Consider the following 26,599-nt stretch of genomic DNA (forward strand, 5'->3'; position numbering starts at 1 on the left):
ATTATTATGTAATGGCATCATGATTAAAGAAAATAGGATTATCTTACACACTAAAAGACAAATATGTGCTGCCACTTACCCGGCCATAATCATAGAAGCCATCACTAATTATGTTACTTGATGACAAATAGCCAGTCTGGCTATATTTCAGGGGAAGATTGTTGTTGAGCAATTTGTTATAAGCTACCTCACTGAATTTATTTTTTCGATTTCCTGATAGGTTAACTTCATCGAGGATATCTAAAGCCCTGTCAATAAAAACAAAAAGCATTGTTTGCTTTACACAAGCAATCCAAGAATGAGTTCACACCTGCTTAAGATCTAAAAGGAAGAATTGAGATGGAAAGGTTAAGGCCTCCCTTTCCCTCTTAGACAAAGTAATACTGATAAATCTGCCCTTCTTGTGAGTATACATGTCTGCCATGTAGTAACTAATTCAAATAGTTGACAAAGACATGTTTGGCGGGAAAAAAAGTCTTTGTTCACTTAAAGCAAAATTAGTATAGGATCCCAAGATTTTCAGCTAACCAGGCAACAAAGGCAAAGAAATCAGTGTTTAGGACCGGGCACGCCTGTAATCCCAGCACTCTGGGAGGCTGAGGCAGGTGAATTGCCTGAGCTCACAGGTTGAGACCAGCCTGAGCCAGAGCAAGACCTTGTCTCTAAAATTAGCTGGAAGTTGTGGCAGGTGCCTGTAGTCCCAGCTATTCGGAATGTTGAGGCAAGGGGATCACTTGAGCCCAAGAGTTTGAGGTTGCTGTGAGCTGTGATGCCACAGCACTCTACTAAGGGCTACAAAGTAAGAATCTGTCTCAAAAAAACAAAAAAAAGAAAGAAATTAATAGACTGACTATAGAAATTAATAGTTCTGAGTACAGAACTTTAAAACCCTATTGGCTCTGGGAGACCGAGGCAGGTAGATTTCATGAGCTCAAGAGTTCAAGACCAGCCTGCAAGAGTAAGACCCCCATCTCTACTAAAAATAGGAAAAACTAGCTAAGCATCATGGCAGGCGCCTGTAGTCCCAGCTACTCGGGAGACTGAAGCAAGAGGATCACTCACTTGAACCCAGGAGTTTGAGATCGCTGTAAGCTATGATGCTGGGACACTCTACCCAGGGCAATGGGGTAGGACTCTGTCTCAAAAAATAAATAAATAAATAAATAATTAAACCCCCCTATTTGCAGATATGCTAAAGGCAACTAACTTTTCTACTCAGGGTAAAGAGAACCAGTTTGGTGAGGGTGATTAAATCGGGAATTCCGGTGAAAATGCATGGATGGGTGGGAAAGAAAAATAGAAACGGTAGTCATGGCTCGCCCATGTTAATTTCACGTTGAAAGTTGAAAGGCAAGTAAGATTTATTTGGCAATGGCAGAGGAAAGTGAAAGAGGAGCTTGAGACGGCATCCACTCACCCGAGCTTGGACAACTCGGTGGCTGTCAGCTCGTCGCTGGCGCACACTGCCACGGCCCAGCTGGCGTGCTTCCTAACGTCATCATTCTTGGAGCGCAGGAGGTCCACCAGGGGCTCCAACCCGCCGGCATTTCTTAACTAAAAGCGGGCATTGAAATTTTACCCATTGAAAATAGAGTCTAAATATTTAGGTTTTTCAATATCATTATTTGATTGCCAAAAAGTTTTAACTATGTAAAAACATTTTAGGATGCATCTATATTTACATTTACAAAATTCAAGGTGGAAAAATCTATTGCAAAACCCTTATGTGCAGGAGCCCAGTTTTCTGCCCTCAGTATGGTAACGGAAGGAGGTCATCCTGCGTGTACACGGGACAGGGACTGGGGCAGGGTGTCTTCTCACTGTCTGTGTTCACTGCTCTGTGTGTATTTACTCTGCACCTGGGTGCTGAATGCTCATTTGGCCCTTTGGTAGACAAAATAAGGGTCTCCCAGAGATATCCTCATCCCTGGCAGGGACTTTGCAGAGGTGATTAAGTTAAGGATCTTGAGATGGGGAGATTCTCCTGGATTAGCAGGTGGATGTGATGTGACCACAAGGATCTTTATGAGGGAGACGAGAATTCTGGGAAAAGGAGATATGGTGGAGGCAGAGGCTGGAGTGACATGCTTTGCAGATCCAAGAAGAGCTCACCAACCAAGCAAAACAGCAGCCTCCAAAAGCTTGCAAGGGCGAGGAAATAGATTTCCCCCTGCAGCTTCTAGAAGGAATGAATCCCTGTCAGCACCTTGATTTTAGCTTACAGACCCACTTTTGGACTTCTGATCTCCCAGGCTGGAAGATACATGATAGATTTGCTTGCTTTAAGCCACTTAGCCGTGGTAATTTCTTACAGCAGCAGTTGAATCCCTAGGCTGCAGCAGAGGAAGCAATGTGGGCAAGCAGCACCACGTCACCGGACACAGCCTCCAAGTCAGCAGGGGGGCAAAGCGATATCCAAGCAATTCTCTAGAAAAAAGACACACCTTTGCTACCCTTATATAGTGTCTTCTATTCCTTTCCCCAAGGAGTGAAGAAGAAAAAGAACAAGAAGAGAATTGGAGGGAACTACATTAATTACATCTTTAAAAGAAATTACTCATGTATAAAACTATTCCAATCAAGAAAAGAAAAAAGATCTGACAAAGCTCTTGTCTCATATGTGAAATGCAATATTGTATTATCTGAGCCTGGAGGATAGAAGGAATATTCTACCAGTCTGTATGAGTAGTACCTGCAGCTAAGAGCCCTGTGGGATAGGGCTCACATTGTCATTGTCATCTCAAACACAGGGACGCTGGCAGGGCTCACAGGTGAGCACACATAACTCGGGAAGCACAGAAAAGTTTGCTATGCTTAGCAAGCCAGATTTCTGAACTCTGGGTGGAATACCAGATAGTAATCTAATTCCACCTGTTCTTTTGGCAAGGACCTAATTTATTCATTTATTTCCCATTCCTTCCTTCCTTCATTCATTTACAACTGTTTATTCAGCATACATTATATGCCATTATTAAGATGGCTGCAGGGAAAAACCTCTCAGTTCCCGTCCCTAAGGCCTCAAGGAGCTCACAGTCTTTTCATATAAGAATCATAAAATGTGAAAAAAGAAGACAAAGGAGTGACCAGTAGGTGTAAGAGGAGCAGAGAGGAAGGTGGGCCCGATTTCAGATACTGAAGAAAGGCCTCATGGAGGGAAGGGTGGTTGAGCTGGGAATTCATCAGGTGGAAAAAAGGAAGAAAGCAGACAGATCAAGGAGTGTGATTCCGAGAACAGGGCATTCTGACAGACTCACTGGTAGAGCGGCGTTTCTGGAGTGGGGAGTTCCAGCTGGGCAGGGAGGGAGCTCTGGTGGTTAGGTGGGCAGGTGCGAGTCATGGGGCCCTTGCATAAGAGGAAGAGCAGCTTAACTTTGACCAGCTGGTAATGGCAAACCCCCGGGAACATGGGATGGTGCAATGAGGGCCTGGAGGCAGTAAAGGGAGTGGGAGGAAGCAGAAGGGAAGCAGCGAAGCCCTGAGGATTCCGCAAACTAGATGGACTCCTCTGCAGGCTGTGAGAGCCTATGACTGGGACACGTGTTTGTCACCGTGCTCCTGATGCCTCACAGAGTTCCTGGCATGTAGTAGATGGTAAAAACATATCTGGTGCCTTCCTCTTCCCTGAATGGACAAGCACAAATGAACTGAGTCAATGGGAACAGAGAAGGGGTATAGAACAGGGATCTAAGAGATGGAAGACACACTGTGCTGTCTGGGCAAGCAGCAGAGTTTGAAGCTTGGGCTCTGGCCTCGGAAAGACGTGTTCTCATATCCCTGACCTGCCACTTACTGGCTCTCCTTTGAACAAATTCTCTGTCTCCTTTTATTTGTTGTTTTTGTTTTGGAGACAGGGTCTCACTCTTTTGCCCAGGCTGGAGTGTGGTTGTGCCCTCATAGCTCCCAACTTCTAGGCTCAAGCAATCCTCCCACTTCCGCTTCCTGAGTAGCTGGGACCATAGGCACCTGCCACAATGCCCAGCTAATATTTTCTATTTTTAGTAGACATGGGGTCTCACTCTTGCTCAGGCTGGTCTCTAATTCTATGACCTTTCAAAAAATATGCAATTGTGCTTTAAAATTATGAAGTATATGGGAAATACAAGTATATGTATAACCCATATTCATAATCTAAAACAGTGGTTCTCAACCTTCCTAGTGCCGCAATCTATTTTCATTGTTAAAAAGGGGTTGCGACCCACAGGTTGAGAACGGCTCATTTAAAGAATTCCAGTAAAAATAGCCGGGCGTTGTGGCGGGTGCCTGTAGTCCCAGCTACTCGGGAGGCTGAGGCAGGAGAATCGCTTGGGCCCAGGAGTTGGAGGTTGCTGTGAGCTGTGTGAGGCCACGGCACTCTACCGAGGGAAATAAAGTGAGACTCTGTCTCTACAAAAAAAAAAGAATTTCAGTAAAAGGCATGTCTGTTTGTTTACCACCCAGATTAAGAAATGGCGCATTTCAATGACACTGGATCCCTGTGTCAATTGCCTTCTCTCCTCCTATTCCCCCAGAAGCAACCACTCTCTTAAATTTGGGATTCATCATTCCCTTGCTTTCCTTTATAGCTTTAACTTATATGTATGTATACTGAAACAACATACTGCTTAATTTTACATATTTCTGAATGATATAGAAATGGAATCATAAGCCTGTGTTTTTTCTACAACTTGTTTTTGTTCAGCTTGTGGGAAATTCATCCCTGTTGATGTATGTGGCTGTAGTTCATTCATTTTCACTGACATGAGATTCCATTTCACGAATACAGCACAGTTAATTCATCATTCTCTTAACAATTCAACAATTGGTTCATTTCCAGTTGTTTAGATATTAAAATAATGTTTCCTGGTACCCCGAGGCGAGAGATTCTCTTAGGTACACACCTAGAAACAGAATTGCTAGGTTATATATATGGTATGCTCATCTTCTTGGCTAAAAGAAAAAACAGAATGCCAGTTTGTTTTCCAAAGTGTTGTACCAGTTTTGAAGGACTTAAATGACCAGTAGGTTTCCAACACTTAAAAATGTTTCAGATTAATCCACAAAAAATCGGAGGGAATGAATATGGTTAAAACTCTCACCTCTGTCCGGGCCTCGACATCGCAGGCAATCGCGGCCACGGTGAGCGCAGCTTTGCTCTGCACCACCGTGTTTGCAGAGTGCAGCGGGCCGATAATGGCCAGCATGACGCCGCGGCTCTGGATGGTCAAGCGCAGCGGCTCCTGCATAGCCATGTTTGTCAGCACTGTCGCGGCATTGGCGATGGCTCCATCTCGTTTGCTAGACAGGAGGTTTATTAACGGATCAATACCATCGGCTTCAGCGGTAGCCCTGAGTAAATGAAGGAGAAATGAATGTGATTCATCTGAGCTCAAGAAATTATCATTGGAGCATGCAACTAAGTACAGAAATACAATTTTAGAAATAAATTAATTTGCCATGCGATGAACACATAATTGAGCGCCAGTGACTTAAGTGGAGTCTGAGAAAATTTCAGGTATGAATGAATTTCAATGATCCTTTTCCTACTTCTACAACTTCTGGTGGTAATAGAAAAATATGTAACTACTACTTAGACACTCTACGTACAAGTGCTTTTTTTTTTTTTTTTTTACTTAGTGATACTTTTGAGACTTGGAAATTCCATTCAAAAGTCATTAAAATATTCCTAATCATTAGGAAAATAAGTCTTAAATAGGAGGAATGAGCAAGCATGGAAATTCTTGATTTAAGTGAAAATTCTTTAGCTTATCTCCCCTTTCTTCAAATTAGGTTGTTAATTATAGACAGAGGTTATGTATGAAATCAGCAAATCATTCTGCATGTACAAATTAATGCTGCTTGTACAAATTAAACATCAAAGATGAAAGTCATGATATTGATATAATTTCAGTAATGTAGGCATATTCAGTTAAATGTCCTATTTCTAGTGTAGAAAGACTACAGTTATTGTTTTCATAAACAGAAAGCCTAAATCTTCTTTTTAAGAACATAATGCTTGGATGGCACCTGTGGCTCAGTGAATAGCACGCCAGCCCCATATACCAAGGGTGGTGGGTTCAAACCTGGCCCCGGGCCAAACTGCAACAAAAAATAGCCAGTCATTGTGGTGGGCACCTGTAGTCCCAGCTACTTGGGAGGCTGAGGCAAGAGAATCATGTAACCCCAGGAGCTGGAGGTTGCTGTGAACTGTGACACCACAGCACTCTACCAAGGGTGACTCTGTCTCAAAAAAAAAAAAAACAAAAAAAAACTAATTTCATTTATAGAAACAGAGTGCAGAATTTATAATTTTTTTTTTAACAACAACAAAAAGAATTACATTAATTCAGTTTCTTTCAAACCCAGGACAATCTGTTTTATTTTTCCCTGTGTCTAATACATGCACAAGCTAAAGCCTGTCATATTCTAAAAACACATTTCAGTTTCCAAATAGTATAATGTTATCCAAATGAATGGGATGGACGTCAAACTGCTTTGTTATAAAATCCAGAATTATAGGCCCATATGTCATCACAATAATTTGAAAATATTTTCTGATATTTACTCCATCTAGTTGGCGTTGAATCAAGTAAGAGTCTACATTGTAAACAGGAAAAAAACACAAACTGAAAAACAAACATTGGAATGTATATTACATCAGTTGATATCATTTGATATAGGGACAGAGGTGACGTTTGACGTATCCTGTGTATTCAATCTACTGCCAAGTCCTGACTCTTTTTCTCTTCCATATTTTCAAATCTCTCCCTTTTCTCCATCCTTCTATTGAATCTAAACCAACAACCTTTCTAGTAGATGGATATAAATAATACATAAATCATACACAGGCCTCTAACAGGTGTCACCTTGCCCCTTCCAATCCTTTCTCCATCTTACAGCTAACATATTTTTTTTCTTTTTTTTTTTTTGGAGCATAGTAAGACTTTAATAAATAACATTTATTATTAGCTGCTCCTGCTGCCAGAATGCCAACCCTTCCCACTATTGGTACCCTCCTCCAGTTTCAATTTCTCCCATCCCACCAGCACAAGATACTACAGATGCTCTGAACATCTCCACCTTTTAGAGATCCCTGTCCGTAAAGCATCCCTTCTATTCATTTTGGGTAACATAATTTTTTTAATTAAAAAATATAATCATATTGTTCCCCTACTTAAAACTTTCATGGTTTCCCACTGCTCAGGATAAAGCCCCCAATTTCTGCCATGGCCCCCAAGGCCCTGCGTGGCCCCCTGTACACCATCTGCCTCTTCCTGTTTCTCCGTGTACCCTAGGCCTCTGCCGCAACCTTTCCATCTCAGGGCATTCCCCTCTGCTTTTCCCAATTCCTTACATACTCCTACCCCTGGATAATTCCCAGTCATCTTTCATCATTCAACACAAAGGTCTTTTCTTCTCTAAAGCATTTCTTGATCCCAAAACTTGGTCTCTTTTGTACATAAGCTCAGAGTATTTGTGTGATAAATATATGCATTATTTTCTTGTTTGTTTAAAAAAATGACATTTTGGTACAAATGTTCACAAAGTGACAATTTTAAAATGTCAGTTTTGCAGCACTCGTTATGGAATGGAATCCAGAACAGTGTTTCACTTAGGTCCCCAAGTCTGGCAATGAAAAATCACTTACAGAAAGGATATGAAGAACATGGCTGAGGAAAAATGCAAACACACAAATAGTGTTTATTGATGGGTCACTGAAAAATATTCATGTCTGTGTTTTCGCACTGGTGTTCCCTTTGCCCGCAACACTGTTCCATGTGCCACCTGCTCTTCTGCCTGGAGAACTCCAGGGACTCTTCACTACCTCTTCACCTGCCTTTTCCTTTGCAAAGGCATCCGTGACCATCACTATTCCTCTCTGCTAATCACCATCTCCTCTGGGCTGTGTCTACACCTGGCATGTCCTTTGTAGAGGTGATACCTGAGTCTTATTTAGTGCTGGGAAGATCAATATCTTTTAGTTGCTTTGAACCAACTGAAGGTGAGTGGGGACAGCCTCTGCAGGTGTTGAGGAGAAGGAGGGAAGGAACTTAGCTCTGCTTTAAGTTGCAAGAAGAGTTAGGATCCAACAACATGGGATTTCCAATTTTATCACTTATAGCTGCTCTTGAAATCAATTCATTTCCTCTCCCAGGCCCAGTGCTTCTCCAATTATAGAGCGTGGTAATTTCTAGACAGAGTCTAATAAATACAGTTTTGCACTGTGGACAATTTCTTAGGGATTTACACATTTCTTCTATCAAGGGAAGTCTCTTTTTCTTGTTGCAGACATTGTTGGCTCTGATTGTTTGAGTGGGTACCAGATGACACCATTTGGTCCCTTTCAGACTTGGATCCTTGCTGCAATTTGAGATTCACATTCAACCCATCTGCAGAGTCTGGTTACATGAATCAAGGGTGACCTTGGGCAGTGCAGAAATCTGTTTAACAGAGCCCACATACAGGGTAATATGCGGAACCCGATGGAACAGATGGTAATATTGGCAATAAGAACCTTGTTTGTTAACAGTGATTACAACCATTCCTACCAGCATGACTTTTCATATGTCTCTGTGAGTTTTGTCACACCAAGGAAGGCATATTGGTGGCAGACACACTGCAAGTGGTCAGGGGAGGTGCACAGGCAGCAGCAAACTCAGGGTTGGCACTTTGAAGCCTTGCAGGCTAACGCTAAATCTGTACAGGTGGAACGCTGGCCGCTACGATAAACATGTCTCCTGGTCATCACAGCCAGATTTGGAATGCTGACTCTTCTTCCAACTAGTTTTTCAACAAAGGTAATGATCCAAGAAGTGGAGTGTGTTCTCTAAATTGGCAAATTTCTGAGTCCAAAACAACGGTCACCCCGCTGCAGCCCCACAGCTGCAGAATGCTGGGAGATGTGCCCCCAAACTCTGGCTGAGCTCCAGCACTGACAAAATTAGCCAAGAGAATTTTTTTTCCTTTTAAAGAAGTATTATTTAAAGAAGATTTTCAAGCAAGTATCCAATGTACTTAATACTAATATGAAGCCAGTAAACAATCTAATACATACCCACCCAGGAGAAAAACTCAATTCGATTCAAGTTGGGGGGAGGGTGCAGAGAGAGGGGGAGGGGGAGGAGAGAGGCAATGGTTGTGCTCCCACTAACTGGGCACCATGTAAGGGTATATGGCGCGCCTTCTGGGTGCAGGACACAACTACAAACAGGGACTCTACCTACAGACAGTAACCCGTAACCTAATTGTTTATACCCTCACATTCATCTGAAATTAAAAAAAGAAAGCTTTTCACTAAGGAAGAGAGTCACAATTAATTGCAGACAAATGCTTAAAATGAAGGGTTTAAATAACATATGATTATTAAAGTAAAACCTAGAGACCAAAAAAAAAATTGGTTCACATCCTGTAGGAAATTTTTTTTCAAATGGGGGTGGGGGAAGCTAAGAAATATGTGAAACCAAACTGGTACTATTATATTGATGTGCCTTAGCCGGTAGCATTTGGCACCTCAGAAGGTGTTTTTGTGCTAAAACTGCTGTAATATTACAGTTTCTTAAGGAGAACTGTATCTGTATAACCACAAAGACAATGGCGCGTGCAACCCCACACTGCATGCTTTGGTTACCGATTTTGAGACAGTCAATCCATGTCTGGGGAAATCAAATGTAATTTTCTTACAAATGACACACAGTCTCTATCGGCCTATCTGTGCAATCACAAGCCTCCACTACCACACACGCCACTTTCTGTTTCAAAAGTCAGGATTCCCTGCCATAATGAAGGACCTGCCATCAGCAAAGAACAACTCTCTTCATTCGGCATGGCTGACATGTCTCCTATTAGAATTGGAATCATGGTCAAGGAGTTAGGATATTCATAATAAATGACTTTTGCAGTCACCAAATGTTTGTTTAGCTTGGAAATCAGTCTATTTATATATCTGTCGATTACAAGGGACACAGTCCCAAAGTAATTAGAGATACCACACTGTTGACTTTCTTAACTAAATAATAAGGATGCCGAATGTGCTAGTGTGACAGCAAATAAAAAATGTTGGTACTTGCCAGGACTGGCTTATTCTCATCAGCTCAGATGTCACTTCTTCAGAGAGGCCTTCCTTAACAAGCCATTTATTATTCCCTAGACCCCTTTCATGGGCCTGGGGTCATGCCCCTCGCCATGACATTGTGCTCTCTTTTAATTTATACTTTTTCATTTCTGCAATCATTAAAATTTCCTAAAATTGCTTATGTATTGCCTGTCTCTCTGACCAAAATGTAAGCTTGATGTGAGCAGCTTCAGAGAACCTTCGTTTCCTCCCCACCCTATTCCTACAGCATAGCACAGCTCTTAGCACATAAAGAACACTCAAATGATAGAGTAATTGCAAAAGAAACCTAAATTCTGTCTCCTAAATTACCATGCAAGCCCTCAAGTGTAAGAACACATCTGTTTACTACCTTATCCCTAGCACCAGACATTAAACATAGGTTGAATCCTCTTTTTCTTTCAGGCACATTCTCTAATGACTGTATCTTCCCCTACTCTTCCTTCATCAAACATTCAATAAGTAATAGTCAGGCTGGTTTTGTACACCAGCTTTCCCACTGATGCAGGACAAGGAAGCACCATGACCTTCTGCCTTAGCCCTGGAGGTGTTGATGCTTCTGCGGATGGAGGAACCAGCTTGCCAGCTTGCTGCAAGGGTCGGACACCTGCGGGGGAGATACTGGCTTAGTGCTATCTCCTCCACCTGGACTTCTGACTGGTCAGTTTCATGGATGGTGCCTTGCTGTCTCCTCCACTTGCACTTCTGACTGGTAGATTTCCTGTCAGTTTCCAAGGCCTGAGAGTTCATTGGACAGCTGGCTATAATTGACAGGACTCACACCCTAGCAGAACAACCTCCCTGCCACTATATAAACTTCTGAGCAGAGAGCCCAAAGACAGACCTTGACAGGAGCAAGAGAGCTTGTTCTCCTCCTGAGCTCTCTCTGCCAGGAGGTTTGATTTTTGTACTTGTTGTAATTTTTGGTTTCTGTAAATAAATCCTGACTTACCACTGGAAAAAAAAAAAAAAAAGAAAGAAACCTAAATTCAAGATGACAACATCCTTAGCTTTTGGGATAAAACAATATAAGCCATATGGAGGGATCCCATTTAGCCTCCAGTGCAGTGATTTTTCAACCAATGTGCTGTGAAAACTTTTAAAAGATCACTAATTAAATTATTTTTGAGAGAAGTTCAAAGCACAGTATATTCTTTCTTTTACTTTTTTTTTTTTTTTTTGATCAACATAATTTAAGTGTGCCATGTAAGTTTAAGTATAGGTTCAAATGTGCCGAGATTAAAAAAGGTTGGAAAACACCGCCCTAGTGGAAGTTGGGCTCCAGACTCCCTGTGATCCTGGATAGAGGGTAATCACTTAGATGCACAAAATATAGTAGATTATCTATGTTCATTGTTGGTAGTTTATAGCCAAAAAAGAGAGCATTCAGAGACACTAAGACTTGCTCACAAGCAAGTTAATCAACAGACACAGGAGTAAAAACATGGTCTTCTGACTTTTAGCCCATTACTTTCTACATTCACCAATTTTTTAAGCTTATAAAGTACCAAGTTTTCAAAATCAAACAGAATCCACTTGCTTTGCTATGTCATTTCTCGGGGAATGAGACACGAGGAGGGGGCAGAAAGAGAGGAGAGAAGAAAAGGAACCAGGGAGAAAAGAAAAGGGAGAGATGAAAGAGGCCTCAAGGATGCCTACGGACGCAAGGAGGCTGCCATATGGTCTGGAGGAATTCAAATCGTGAAGGCAAAGGAGAACATTCTAGACGGGAAGACGTGGAGTTGTTCAGAGACCTGTAGGCAGGAGACAAAGTGAGAGAAAAGTTCCCAGTGTGGAAAGAAAGAGCGTTAGCTCTGCAGACTCGCAGGGAAGGCAGACCAGAGCGTCCACCCAACTCCAGCCTAGAGCAGACACCACGTGGTTCCCTCATCTGCAATAATACCCTGATACATTCCACCTGAGGACTCAGCACACTATCTGTCCCGCGGATGTCATTTATCAACAACATCATCCCCATCCTGTAACGCAGGGGTCCTCCAACTTTTTAAACAGGAAGCCAGTTCACTGTCCCTCAGACCATTGGAGGGCCTGACTATAGTTTAAAAAAAAACTATGAACAAATTCCTATGCACACCGCACATATCTTATTTTGAAGTAAAAAAACAAAACAGGAACAAATATAATCACACCGCCTCATGTGGCCCACGGGCCCTAGTTTGAGGACCCCTGCAAAGTCCAGTGAGCCACAAAGGTAGAGATTTTCATATGGTGGGAACATATGATCACATCCCAAAATTTGCACGTGTGTATGTTTCATTTTCAGGCTTTTCAGTTAAAAAGCCAAATCTACGCCTGCAGGGCTAGAGCTGGGACATATTGCTCAGGATCCCACCCGAATCTTTGCCTGTAGGTATAATCAATGAGCAATAAGGACCATTTCTAGAGAGAATAAAAAGTCATGCAAAATGCTCAATGTAAAAAATCAAGAGTTAGTAAAAATAACTTATATAGGTTTAAGTGTTTCAAAATGAAAGAGAAAAAATTACACAATTTAAAAATATCCAAATTGTTTGATAATTTCATCTGAAAATCAGTAACGTTAACTATTAAACCTGAAAATTATTAGCAACTTTAAATGAGGTCATACAAGTGTTAATCTCTGCTTTGTAGGCAATAAAAGTGGCATGGATAATTTTCTAGTTGTTTCTAGGGGACTCATCTAGCCTCACAAAACTGGTAGCTAATCAAATTCAAACAGTTTGTCAAGATTGAGTAAACATCAACCAACACAAAATGGGGATGTGGAATCAAACTGTTTTGTTGCAAAATCAGTTTTCCATTCTATATATTGTTCAAATCCAGTACGATTTTTCCAGTTCCGCATAATCAACATTTGAACAACATTCCATTGTTCGGAGAGGTATACAGGCTCTCTAAGGGGGTAGAAACCACTTAGCAAATTTGGATGGAAATAATGCAAGAATAATTTTCAACTTTACACTGAAGACTCTTCCCATCTAGTTTAGCTATTAATTTCAGAGCCTTTAAAAAAGTATTATACTTTAAATAATTAGTTTTTTAAGGCATCATCCTTAATACAAAATTGAACCTCTTAAGTTATGAAACTAGCTCAAGTTATCTTGCAAGATACTCACACTGCAAACATTCTATTTTGAAGTTTCTAGAACTATACAATAAAGTGACATAAATAAGAATTTGAAAACAAAATAATCTATTATACAGTCAAGAACAAAAAAAATCAACTCTACAGAAGGTACAATAGCAATGAGATGGATTACTTTATCTTGCTCAGTGTACTGAGTTGATCCTATATGGTTATTACACTGCACTGATTTCCAGCTACCAGTACAACGAATGTCTCAAAACATTTTTAAATGACTGTACCTTAAAAGGGGTCAAAACAAACCCAAGTATCCAATGTACTCAGCTCTACTATGAAGCTAAATTATAGCTTTCACATGAAGGGTATAACCCAACTATAGCACAAGACTATGGGGAAAGGGCCAAGGAAGGGGGAGGGAGGGGGGAGGTTTTGGTGGAGGAAGGATAATGGGTGGGGCCACATCTACAGTGCATCTTAGAATGGGTACAGGGGAAACTTACTAAAGGCAGAATACAAATGCCTACATACGGCAACTAAGAAAATGCCATGAAGGCTACGTTGAACAGTTTGATGAGAATATTTCAGATTGTATATGAAACCGGCACATTGTACCCCTTGATTGCACTAATGTACACAGCTATGACTTAACAATAAAAATAAATAAATTAAAAAAATACATATCTAGCAGAACATTCTCTCTCTCGCAAAAGAGAAAGAGCACATATACATGCTTTCCAGATCACAATATTTTAAAAATGGCTTAAAATATTATTTTAGGGACACCAGAAAGCGTTTCAAATTCAATTAGTCTGTGTTTCTTTAAAATACACAGCAATCATTCCTTTACCTTTTGCCCCTCCCCCAACTCCCTCTAAACTGCCACTAGGGGTCAGTATGAAGTCGTGGTTCTTCTCACTGTGGGCAGGGAAAATGGAACTCGCTGAAAACATTTTCCTTGTGAAAAACTGTGTACGAGACAAAGCCAACTGTGTAACTTTCGCATTATTAAGTGTGTCCTATACATCAAGTCTATAACATGAGACTACTATGGCCAACGTTTCTTTAATGAAAAGTGTTCTGAGCAACAAGATTACATATTCTAAGCAAATTTCTGAATGAGTCTGATTTGGGAGCAGATGCTAAAAAAACAGATGCTAAAAATCTGTTTTTCAACGAATGGCAGTACACATGTCTGGCCATCTCTTCTGCAAAGGGATGGAGAGGCAGAAGTGAAGCTTGTAGCGTTTTGCTAACTTTCAAAGAGAGTTCTTCCGCCCCACCCACCCCCAAGACCGCCATCATTTACTGCACTCCTTCAGGCCACAATAAAATACAGGTAACTCTAAGGAAACATTAGCCTGAAAGCTACAGAATAAAAAAGAGAAAAGGAATGGTAAAAATAAGTGTACAAGTATATTGCCTTCCACCAACTTTATTTAATGGATGGGAATTAAAAACAAGGCTTGAAAAGTGTTTTCTATATATGCTAATTATTAGAGATTGCCTTAATCATTTCCCTTAGAGTGAGATTTGACACTCTTAAGAAATCACTTAAGATCATGCCCCTCTCTGGTAATGCTGAAATGGCTGGTAAGGACTTTGGCCTCTGACTAAATGCAGTACTGGTTTTTTCTTGAAGCTTTAGATAAAGTACTGAATTTGCTTGAAATACTGTATGAAATTCTGACTGTGGTGGACTTTTTAGATTTTTCTTTACAGATTACATGGCTTTCTTAGGTCCTGATACTTCATAAATAATCCCAGGAGGTATTAAAATTATTTAGCCAAGGCTTTATTTCTATGTTAGTGAAAAGAATTTTTAATACTGTTAATACAAAACGATAGGTCATTCATATATAATGAGGACCTTCGGAAGTTTCCATAGCACTCAAATGCACATTCGTATAATTTTGGAGCATTCTGTCTCTTTCTGGGAGTCCCTTTGGGGGTGTGCTCTCACTCGTTTCATCATTTCCCTTGTGTGGCCCTGACCAGAGGTCACACAATAGCAAGACAGTCTCTACAGAAGAGCTCTCTGTGGTACTGTGGAGGCTGACAGTGGCCCAGCAATTTTTTTTTTTTTTTTTAAGTAACCACTGTACTTTCTTGGGTCTTAGAACTTTCTTGGGTCTCTGTTGTTGTGAGAAGTCAAGAAGAGCTAGAAGAAATAAAAAAGAAATGGAGAGAAAGGATCTCTAAGAATTACGAAGCAGTAAGTATGGAGAATCAGGGTATAAGCTATGTGTACACGATGGAGACTTGGTCATGCATTTGTACCTTAGCAAAATCACAGTTTTCACTTATCTCTAGATAATATTAATAAAATAATCATAGTTATTACTTTCTATATTTTTATTATATCCATTGAATTTTATTTCCTGCAAGAATTGCATGTTTTGAAAAACATTTAGCCAATATTTGTACTAACTTTCTAGTATTTTCATAGTTTATCAATGGCAAAATTTAGTTACCATTTTCATAGGGAAATGAGAAACACTGAACCCTTTTTATTCTTGAGATAACTTACACTCTACTTCTGATCAGATCCAACAGATGGCAGCGATGTTATAAATTAATAGATTAAAATATTCTTATAATAGGTAGGATCTGCTCCTAAGATTGTCGACCAAGAATAACTCTCTGTACTTACATAAATAATGTAGGATTTTGATATGACTAATTGGATAGAAGCATACAGGATAAATATAACACAAAATCTAGCTAAAAATAATGGTTTCTATTTCAAAAATTATCAGCTTTCTCATTTCCAAAAAGTATTACAAATTGAGAATTGCCAAAGAGATTCGCAGTGAACCAAGAAAGGGTATCTGTGTCCAAATGGATTACATTTTTATATCAAACTCATTATTACTTCCATTGTTATTTAATCCTTTTTTTTTGCAGTTTTTGGCCAGGGCCAGGCTTGTACCTGCCATCCCCGGTATATGGGGCCGGCACCCTACTCCTATGAGCCACAGGCACTGCCTTGCTTCCTCACTTTTTATTATTCACTTGAAAATAATTTTACTTTTTCTCCTTTCACTTCTAGTAACTGAATCTGGCTATCCTCTTTTACTATACCTTCAAATAGATTTTTTTTAATCTTATTTATTGCCTTTTCATATTTTTACTCATTTTAGCCTTTACACGTATTCTGCAGATAATGACGAGAGAAAAGTACCAGTCGAAGGCTTTTCTAGGTAAGCACCCAGTCTTGCTTCTGTGATCCAAGTTATAGCATAAAAATAAACAAAACAATACTGACGATTGCTTTCGGTTTTAAGTTATGCTCCTTGGTTGATGTCACAAAGACGGTGGTTTTCTCACTGCCCTTTTGCTTTGCTTGTCTATTTGATGCTCACCTATTTTCTTTCGTTCTTTTTCTTTTTCTTTCTTTTTTTTTGAGATAGAGTTTCACTATGTCGCCTTCTGTAGAGTGCTGGTAGCATCACAGGTCACAGCAACCTCAAACTCTTAGGCTTAAGCAATTCTCTTGCCTCAGCCTCCCAAGTAACTAGGACTACAGGTGCCCACCACAATGCCTGGCTATGTTTGTTTTTTTTTGGTAGTTGTCATTGTTGTTTAGCAGGCCTGGGCTGGATTCGAACCTACCAGCCCTGGTGTATGCAGCCAGCACCCTAACCACTGATGTATGGGCGCCTAGCCATGTTCGCCTATTTTCTTCTGAATGCCTACTATGGGGTGGGCACTGTTCTAGATGCCTGGATGAATCAGAAAATTAAATAGAAAAGGTTGCTACCTTAATGGCTGCTGTTATGGGTGATGGAATAGAAAATAAATAATAAATAATAAATAATAAAAGTAACAGGTGAATTCTACCGTTATGTTAGAAAATAGTAAACTATGTGAAAAGGGCAGCGGGAAGGAAGATTGAGAATATGTGTGTGTAGGGTAAATCGATTTTAAACAGTGTAGTGATGGTCCCTTTGAAAAGGTGACATGGGAACAAGGACTTGAAGGTACTGCAGGAGTGAGCCACAGGCTGAAAAAAAGCATCCCAGGCCAGACAGTGCTCACTACAAAAGCCCTAAGGCAAAATACCTCTGGAAGTTCAAGATACTTCTGGAATATATTTTATGGTCAATTTTACTCTTTATCATTTTACTCTACAATATTAGTTTATTTGTAAGTAAAATGATTCATGTTTGTTAATAATTTTGAAACTATAATCTCCCTTGTCGTAACTCAAATACCTGGAAACATCACTTATCCAGAACATACATGAGAATTACCAGGGAGAAAAAAGAAAAGAAGAAATGACCTCTGAGAAGCCAAAATATATCCTTAGAGAAAAGGCCTCAGGCTCTCTTTTAGGGCTTTTATGTCAAATTTGATTCAGCTGGGTTACATGGTATCCAATATTTTAGGAAAAGATATGAAAGGAAATTTGGCAAGAAGGAAGTTAGAGGTTCTGCCAATCACACCCACTGACAGTGGGAATTAATACCTGACAGTTCATAGGAGTCTAATGAGGGGTCAACAAAATGCATCCAAGCCCAGTGGAAGTGCTACCCAGAAGCTACACTCAGTGAGTGGGGCAGGTAGCCCTGAAAACACCACTGAGGAGCAGGTGACAGCCACTTACTCAAAATGACAACCACAACCCTCCCCACCAAACTTTAGTAACAGTGTGATCAGTTTAGAAGGTTGAGAGAGAAGGATTTTAAATTTTAATCAAACTCAGCACAATTTTCTTTAAAGTTTTGTTAGATTACCAAATAGGCAAGATCTCTTGGCACCAGTTAAGGTGATGTTCAAATTATTTTAAAGTTGAAAATCTTCCGCAAAGGGGTATAGATGGCCTGGTTATTTATTTAGTATTGCTGCTATCATTTCTCCTCATCATGCTATTTAATTCCATTTGAGTGTGTTTTCTTGATGTAAGAAAGCAAGATGTGTGACAATCTGAAATCAGATTATAAATTAATTTATGAGTAGATTATAAAACTCTATTTTTAGGTTATAAAAATATCTTAATACCAAAAGCATTTGTCAGTTTTACAAAAGGGTCAACACAAAGTATGTTTCACCTTCCCCTGGTTGATTATTTCCTTTAATTCAGAAAATTTTGATTTACCCACAACTTTCCAGGCAAAAATCCACTACATAAAGGAAACTGCCAACATCATATGTCACCATAACAACACCAGTGATTACTTACTGCCCGAAATGAGCCTCCAACTCCAGAAGACGCCCTGAGTTTAAGAATTAGAAATTTATTTTTGGCACATTAAGACACGAATGTAGGAGAAAGGGTTACATTTTAATATACACAAAATTAGTACTCACAGTGCTTAGATTGTTTTTTTTTTTTTTTTTTGGCTAGGCTAGCAATTATCAGATACCCAAACAGCTACCAAACCCACCTGGAGGACTTCAGCTCTGGGTCTTAGCTTGTTTTCCTTACTACTTAGGTAGTAATTAAAGCAAGTGATTCCAACCACCCCAGCAGCAGGAGAGATGATCAAATGCAGCACTAAAACGTGATGCTGGAGACACTCACCAGTGCTAAGTTTAAGCTACAATTTTTAAAAGATGATCTGAGTAGAAAACATTCCTTATTAAGGGCAACCAATTATCTCTATTGTCACATCTGTTGTGTTTGATGTTAGTAATTATTACTCTAAGAGGCTTGCTAGAAGGACTGACAGCATAACTTACTTGTGTTTATGCCTTTTGATTGACTGTAGAATCTGTTTCAACTCCAGTCTTCAGCATTTGGCACAGATATATCAAATCTAATTCCATATCCTCATCAAAAACATTTATTCTCAATATTTTTTAACTCAGTCCAAAGTAACAATTATACAGACCTCAAAGAATACCCAGAAAACCACTCTCACAAATGTATCATTTCTCTTATCAAATACAAATATAAAAAAATAGAATGGATGGTATCTAATAGGTTAAAGAAATAACTACAATTAAACTTTTACAAGAGGCTCAGCACCCATAGCTCAGTGGTTAGGGCGCCAGGCACATACACCAGGGCTGGCGATTTCGAACTCAGCCTAGGTCTGCTAAACAACAATGACAACTGCAACAAAAAATAGACAGGCATGGTGGTGGTCGCCTGTAGTCCCAGCTACTTGGGAGGCTGAGGCAAGAGAATTGCTTGCCCAAGAGTTGGAGGTTGCTGTGAGCTGTGACGCTACAGCACTCTGTAGAGGGTGACAGAGTGAGACTGTCTCAAAAAAAAAAAAAAATTTTTTTTTTTTACAAGAATTAAATTAAATTACAAAAATAAAGTTCATTGTAGGAGGGAAGAAATCAGGCATTATTCAGTCTTAACTGGTCTTTCTATGTAGTATGTTGACAAAATGAAACTACAGAGTCAGAAGACAAAAATGTGTAAAACATATTAAAAGAGGAAATCTGAAGGCAGCCCCTTCTAGAACTACTTACCGTCCTAATTTTCTATGATTTTATATAAAATTGTGAAACAATACATAGTATAAGCCGCTCAAATTCATATGAAATCAAGGAGGCCTAACTAAGTATTTCAGATAATGTATAAATCTAATTGAACTGGAGATAGAAGTCATTTAGTGTTGTGGCTATGATTTTTTGCACCATTTGACTGTACTGGAAAAATCACTGAATATGCTCTTTTCAAATTGCTACTGACTATGACTCAATATTTCAGATCTTTGTTTTTTTTTCTTTCTTTTCTTTTTTTGAGACAAGGTTTTCTTTTTTTTTTTTTTTTTTGGCTGGGGCTGGGTTTGAACCCACCACCTCCGGCATATGGGACCAGCACCCTTAAGCCACAGGCGCTGCCCAGTATTTCAGATCTTTGTGTGCCTCATAGAGATAATGATGACCTTAATTTAGAAAATTACTATGTCAGAGATCGTAGCTATTAAAGGAGCAAAGTTTTATTTTGATGTTTACGCATTTGTTAGGTTTTTATCAGTTATTGTTAGATTTTTAGTCATTAAGGCCTTATAACATATGTGGGAATAGGAAAGAGGAAAGAAATATTAAGAAATAAATTAAATATATAATGGGGGCAAAAGAGGATTTATTTCCAGTTAGAAAACGGTAATTTTAGCCATGAGGTCACAAAATAATAATAGATGAAAGTTAACTAATATACCAAATGAGATGCAGGGAGGGAAAACAGTTATTTTATTTTTGAAAGTTGACTTAAATTCTCAGTGTTTTATAAGGCAGTCTTACCTTCTGCAGAGGAAAGAACACAAACTTGGGGGTCTAACAGACCTGGGTTGAATTTCCAGCTCAGCTATTTTAATAAATAGATGTGCCCAGGAAATTAGGTAACCTTGCAGAGTCTCGTTTCCTAAATTGCTGACAGATTATTCTGATAATTAATTTTTCGATGAAGATTAATCATATACTAGAGTTCTTGAGGTACAGAAGGCATTCCTATCCTTTAACTTTTCTTCATAGTATTTGCCCATAAGATGTTGCCTTTTTTCTTTGTTTGAGACAGTCTCACTATGTCGCCCTTGGTAGAGTGCCGTGGCGTAACAGTTCACAGCAACCTCAAACTCTTGGACTGAAGAAATTCTCTTGCCTCAGCCTCCTAAGTAGCTGGGACTACAGGCACCCACTGCAGCACCTGGCTAATTTTTTCTGTTGTAGTTGTCATTATTGTTTGGCCAGCCCAGGTGCATGTGGCTTGCGCCCTAGCTGCTGAGCTACAGGCACCAAGCCACGATGTTGCTTTTAATTGACTTTAAAAAAGTTTCTGTGTGTGTTTATATATAAAACACACACTCACAAAGGGCTTTTAAAGGGCCGTAAACATTATATGTATACACATATATAATGTTTACGGCCCTTTAAAATCTAAAAAAATTATAAAAGATCCATTCTAAAATCTAGAAAAATTATAAAAGATCCATTTTAAAGGGCTGTAAACATTATATATGTGTATTTTATAATTATATATGTATGTATATAATGTTTACAGCCCTTTAAAATGGATCTTTTATAATTCTTCTAGATTTTAGAATTTTTATAATTATATATAAACATATATACACATATATTTTTAGAACTTTTAGAATTATATATAAACATTATATATACATATATTTTATAATTATATATGCATATAATGTTTACAGCTCTTTAAAATGGATCTTTTATAATTTTTCTAGATTTGTCAAATGTTTACATAATGCTATCTTTAATATTTCCAACTTTATCCAGTCTTATTTGTATTCGAAGCTTCTAGAAGAGTTAGCCTGTTGCCTGAATCAAATGGCTGGTATGTTTTCCAAACAAACTCAGAAACAGTCAAGATTTTGTAATATCTTTGGAAAAGAGGCTAATCTGATGACTCTATTTTCATAATCCAAGAAAGATCATCTGAATAAATATGAGAACTATCTTGAAAGCCAAAATATTAAAAATAGAACATTTTGGCCTGTGAATTATCCAACCAGTCAGTGTTGGGTAAGGGTTTTTGAACTTACTTCACATTAGCAGGATTGCTGGTGGTCAAGTTTGCCAGGGCGAGGGCGGCAGCTTCCCTCACTTCTTCATTGTCACTTTTTAGCAACTGAATTAACTGTGGAATCCCTACCAAAAGAGAAAGGTGACTTTTATAAGGCCCATGTATACTGACATATGGTAACCTAAAACTGTTCACAGAATTTGCTTCCAGTTTGCTTACCCTGATTATTGAAAAAATCTTTGCTGCCTGAATTCTCAGACATGGCTGAAATTGCTTGGGAAGCAGCAATCTTAGTTCCATCATTTTCAGAACCCAAAAGGGTTACAAGGCACTTTTCGACCTCTTGTTCATGAAAAAGTTTTCTGTTTTCAGCTTTCATCAATAAGAAGAAAAAAATTCAGAATTTTGATGCAAAAACTGTGTATTACTATTTAACCCATCAAAAGCAGAATATGAACTCAAATCATTTGCTAGCTTTAATACTGGAATCTAAAGTAGACAAACTGTATGCCTATTTAAAACCTTTACAACACAGCCATCATGCAAGATGAATCATGGGTGTTGCATTTTTTCCCTGTTTCTTATATATAATATCGGCATTATGGCAAAGAAAATTCTGTAATAATAAAGATACTAATTTCAGATTTAGCATGCACTGATTTAAAACCAATCTTGTTCTTGGCCTGGCGTAAAGTGTTCACAGAGGCGATTGCCTCACTTAAGGACCAAAACTGATTTCTTTGATTGTTATTTGAAACAAAAAACCCAATATTTGAAGAAAGCCTAAGATGAGCAAATTAGTGAGCTGGATACTTAAGGCTTTAGGAAAAGAACCTTACTTTACTTCAAGAGAAAGTAAAACTGAATAGTAAGAACCCAAGGTTTTAGGGGCTTTCATCTCTAATTATACTACATGCTTAAGTAGCAAAAATTAAAATAATTATTTAATTGATAAATTATCATAAATATAATGTAAAAGTACATTAGAATGGTCTCCTTATTTGAAAACAAAGTACATACCATGATATTCACCTTATTTAAAATATTATATTTGAAAATGAAGTATTTCTTTTTTTTTTTTTTTTTTTAGACAGAGTCTTAAGCTATCTCCCTGGGTAGAGTGACATGGTGACATAGCTCACGGCAACCTCTAACTCTTGGGCTCAAGCCATCCTCTTGCCTCAGTTTTTCTATTTTTAATAGAAACAGGGTTTTGCTCTTGCTCAGGCTGGTCTTGAACTCCAAGTTCAAGCAATCCATCCTCCTCGGCCTCCCAAAGTGTTAGGATTACAGGTGTAAGCCACCATGTCTGGCCAAAGTATTTCTAATGTTCTTTTGTTCCCTAAACATTTTTTCTCTTAATTTAGTTTGATATTTTATACACAACAAATTCATTACTCTCTGGGAGGCCAAGGAGGATGGACTGCCTGAGCAGGTTCAAGAGCAAGAGCAAGGGCAAGACCCTGTCTCTAAAACTAGCTGGGTGTTGAGAGGCAAGAGAATCACTTGAACCTAAGAATTTGAGGTTGCTGTGAGCTAGGATGCCACGGCACTCTAACAAGGGTGACAAAGCAAAACTGTCTCAAAAACAAAACAAAACACAATAAATTCATTACTATAACTAAAGTAGATACTGCATTAAACTGAATTAGAATATGAAAACCTATTTTTGGTTTTGTGTTCCATTATTTGAAATAATTTTTTATTTAATATTTTGTGGTCTAGTTAATTCTAAAGAAGTTATTAAAATGTATACTAGAAATCCAAACTCGGTTTTAATGCCATAAAGAGGTACCAGAGACTAGTATGAAAAGGAGTTTACAAATAACTCCTTGCTAAATTATTTATAGTTACTTCAAAAACTTTGCCATAGATTTGATTCTCCATTAGTAACATTTATAAAGTTTATGAAATTAACCTTTATAAAGTCAATTTTCATGATTAAAATAGAAGAATGTGGGCAGCACCTGTGGCTCAAGGACTAGGCTGCTGGCCCCATATGCTAAGGGTGGTGGGTTCAAAACCAGCCCCAGCCCAAAAAGAAAAAAAAAAAAAAACTGCAAAAAAAAAAAAAAAAAGAAATAGAAAAATGTATGATATGTGCTCTTAGGACATTAATATTTGAGAGAAGAATATTCTATTAGAATAAGAATCTCTGCAAAAAATGTTGATAATTTAGATTACAATATCTCATGCGGAATATCTTTATTTCTTATACATATCTTAATTAACTTTTTTCCAAGGCTATTTTCAGAAATTAATAACAATTAACTTTCCACTTTAAAGTTGTTATTTCTTCCTTCCATAACAATGATCCAAAAAAATAGCCCCTTTTCACAGAAGCAGAATTACATTCAGATGGCACCATATTTGCAAATACTTTTGGTCTTTGTTCATCCGATACACAGATGTATACTAAGCAATCTAGTCAAAACTGGCACAGGCTGTTACTAACACTTCTGTTCATTCTTCTTAAACCAATTGGGAGCCATGTACTATAGTCCTATCATTTTAATCCCTTGCTGTTTTCATTTAACATTAGAATTCAGGCATGACTGTGTTTCATTTTTTAAAAAGCTGCATTTAGTACCTTAAATCTCAAGTATATGGCTCCTAAAACATTTTAAAATATATGTAATCTTTATTATTTTTCACTGAAGATATAGTAACTGAAATTTTGCTAGAGTCTCTGGTGTAAAATGCTTAGATTTATCATTAAGGCTTCTCAGACGGCTCTAAACCAAAGTTCCTGAACAGTACTCTTAGCATGGATTCCATCCGTAAAATCAGCCAAAACAATTAATCTGTAAAGACTAACTTTGGAGTGTGTAGTTGTTGCATTCAAAAAACAGTATATATGCAATTATTGGAAACATTTTTTTTTTTAAATAATGTAAATAAATACTGTAGGCAATTAGTTTCTCAACCCTGCTTGGAGTCCTCTCAAAATCCAGCTGGGTTCGCTAAACCTCAAATGTGCTGACTCTAGCATGGCTATGGCTATGGCTACAAGATGAATTAACTTATAAACCAAGTACTTTCATTGAATTACTACACCAAGAAGTAAAGTATTTGTGTTTTAATTGCACAGATCATAAAGATGGCAACATAGTTATGGTACTAATTGAGTGATAGACTTTAACAATAATATTTGTTCACTATCACTAAAATAAAAAGCACGAGGTTTCATTACTGAAAATAAATCTGTATGTAATGATGCTTTTCTTCACCCATTCTCAGAAGTTGCTATTGTGCCACCTTTGCTCCTGCTGAGATGTTAATGCGAGTTCATAAACCTCATAGCAACACAGTAATTAACACCTTCCTCCTATTGGTGCCAGGTCAAAGGCATATGGATTTGGATTTCCCACAGTGGGGATGCATGTTAAAGCTTTACACAACAAACAAGACTTAGAGAGTATGTTTTATGCGTCTGTATGTTTCGACTGTGTTTTTGACAGTGCATGACCTCATCTGAAAAGAATTCTTATGATGATAGAGAATAACAAAAAGTTATAAATTAATATCGACAGATACATTGTTCTTAACATTGTAAGGTGCACCTTTCCCCATTAAGCAAAACAGGAAGATGGCAGCCGAGTAACAGCTTCCTTGCATCTGGGCACCGTGAGTCTGGGGAGATAGGACTCCAGGCATCTCCGGCTGGTGGGAACTGCCTATCATCACTCCTATGAGGATACAGGGAGTCAGCGAGAGACTTCTGGACCCCAAGAGGAGGACTAAAACAGTGGAAAACCGGCAAGTGGTCGCGTGTGTTCAATCCGTCTAAACCCGCCCACAACTTCCACAGGCACAAGAACTTAAAGAGCAAGAGGAAGTGAAAGGAAAATTAGGGCAAGGAAACAGATAAAAGATATCACTCATGAGGAAGAATCAGCAGAAAACTCCAGGCAACATGAAGAACCAGTCCAGAACAACCCCGCCAAGGGACCATGAGGTAGCTACTGCAGAGGATTCCATCTATACAGAAATGTTAGGAATGACAGAAAGGGAATTTAGAATACACATGTTGAAAACAATGAAAGAAATGATGGAAACAATGAAGGAAACTGCTAATAAAGTGGAAAATAACCAAAAGGAAATTCAAAAACAGAATCAAACCAGAGATGAACGATATGAAGAATATAAAAAGGATATAGCAGAGCTGAAGGAAATGAAACAGTCAATCAGGGAACTTAAAGATGCAATGGAAAGTATCAGCAACAGGTTAGACCATGCAGAAGAAAGAATTTCAGAGGTAGAAGACAAAGTTTTTGAGATAACTCAGATAGTAAAAGAGGCAGAAAAGAAGAGAGAGAAAGCAGAACGTTCACTGTCAGAATTATGGGACTTTATGAAGCGTTCCAACATACGAGTTATAGGAATTCCAGAAGGGGAAGAAGAATGCCCCAGAGGAATGGAAGCCATACTAGAGAATATTATAAAAGAAAATTTCCCGAACATCACCAAAGATTCTGACACACTGCTTTCAGAGGGCTATCGGACCCCAGGTTGCCTCAACTCTAACGGAGCTTCTCCAAGACACATTGTGATGAACCTGTCCAAAGTCAAGACAAAAGAAAAGATTCTGCAAGCTGCCAGGAGTAAGCACCAGTTGACCTACAGGGGCAAATCCATCAGAGTGACCGCAGACTTCTCTAATGAAACTTTCCAAGCAAGAAGACAATGGTCATCTACCTTTAATCTACTTAAACAGAACAATTTTCAGCCCAGAATTCTGTACCCTGCTAAGCTAAGCTTCAAAATTGACGGAGAAATCAAATCATTTACGGATATACAAACATTGAGGAAATTCGCCACAACAAGACCAGCTCTACAGGAAATACTTCAACCTGTTCTGCACACTGACCACCACAATGGATCAGCAGCAAAGTAAGAACTCAGAAATCAAAGGACAGAACCTAACCTCCACACTGATGCAAAAGATAAAACTAAGCAATGGACTCTCACCAAATAA

The 26,599-nt window shown here is 38.7% G+C and overlaps 1 protein-coding gene across 4 annotated transcripts in view; it reads right to left on the reverse strand.

Annotated features, from left to right (window-relative positions):
- The window catches only part of ARMC3 (armadillo repeat containing 3), a 90,730-nt gene that overhangs the window by 25,577 nt on the left and 38,554 nt on the right, over positions 1-26,599 (reverse strand). For 3 of the 4 annotated variants that reach the window (XM_053573245.1, XM_053573244.1, XM_053573246.1), the window contains 5 exons: positions 21,841-21,993; positions 21,641-21,746; positions 5,076-5,325; positions 1,418-1,554; positions 80-248 (listed from right to left, as the gene is read on the reverse strand). In XM_053573245.1, coding sequence (XP_053429220.1) covers positions 80-248; positions 1,418-1,554; positions 5,076-5,325; positions 21,641-21,746; positions 21,841-21,993 — 815 coding nt within the window. The remainder of the gene's footprint in view (positions 1-79; positions 249-1,417; positions 1,555-5,075; positions 5,326-21,640; positions 21,747-21,840; positions 21,994-26,599) is intronic. The other variant, XM_053573247.1, reaches the window with a different exon arrangement.

The sequence above is a fragment of the Nycticebus coucang genome, chromosome 20 (genome assembly GCF_027406575.1).
Source record: "Nycticebus coucang isolate mNycCou1 chromosome 20, mNycCou1.pri, whole genome shotgun sequence".
In the NCBI taxonomy this organism is placed as follows: domain Eukaryota; kingdom Metazoa; phylum Chordata; class Mammalia; order Primates; family Lorisidae; genus Nycticebus; species Nycticebus coucang.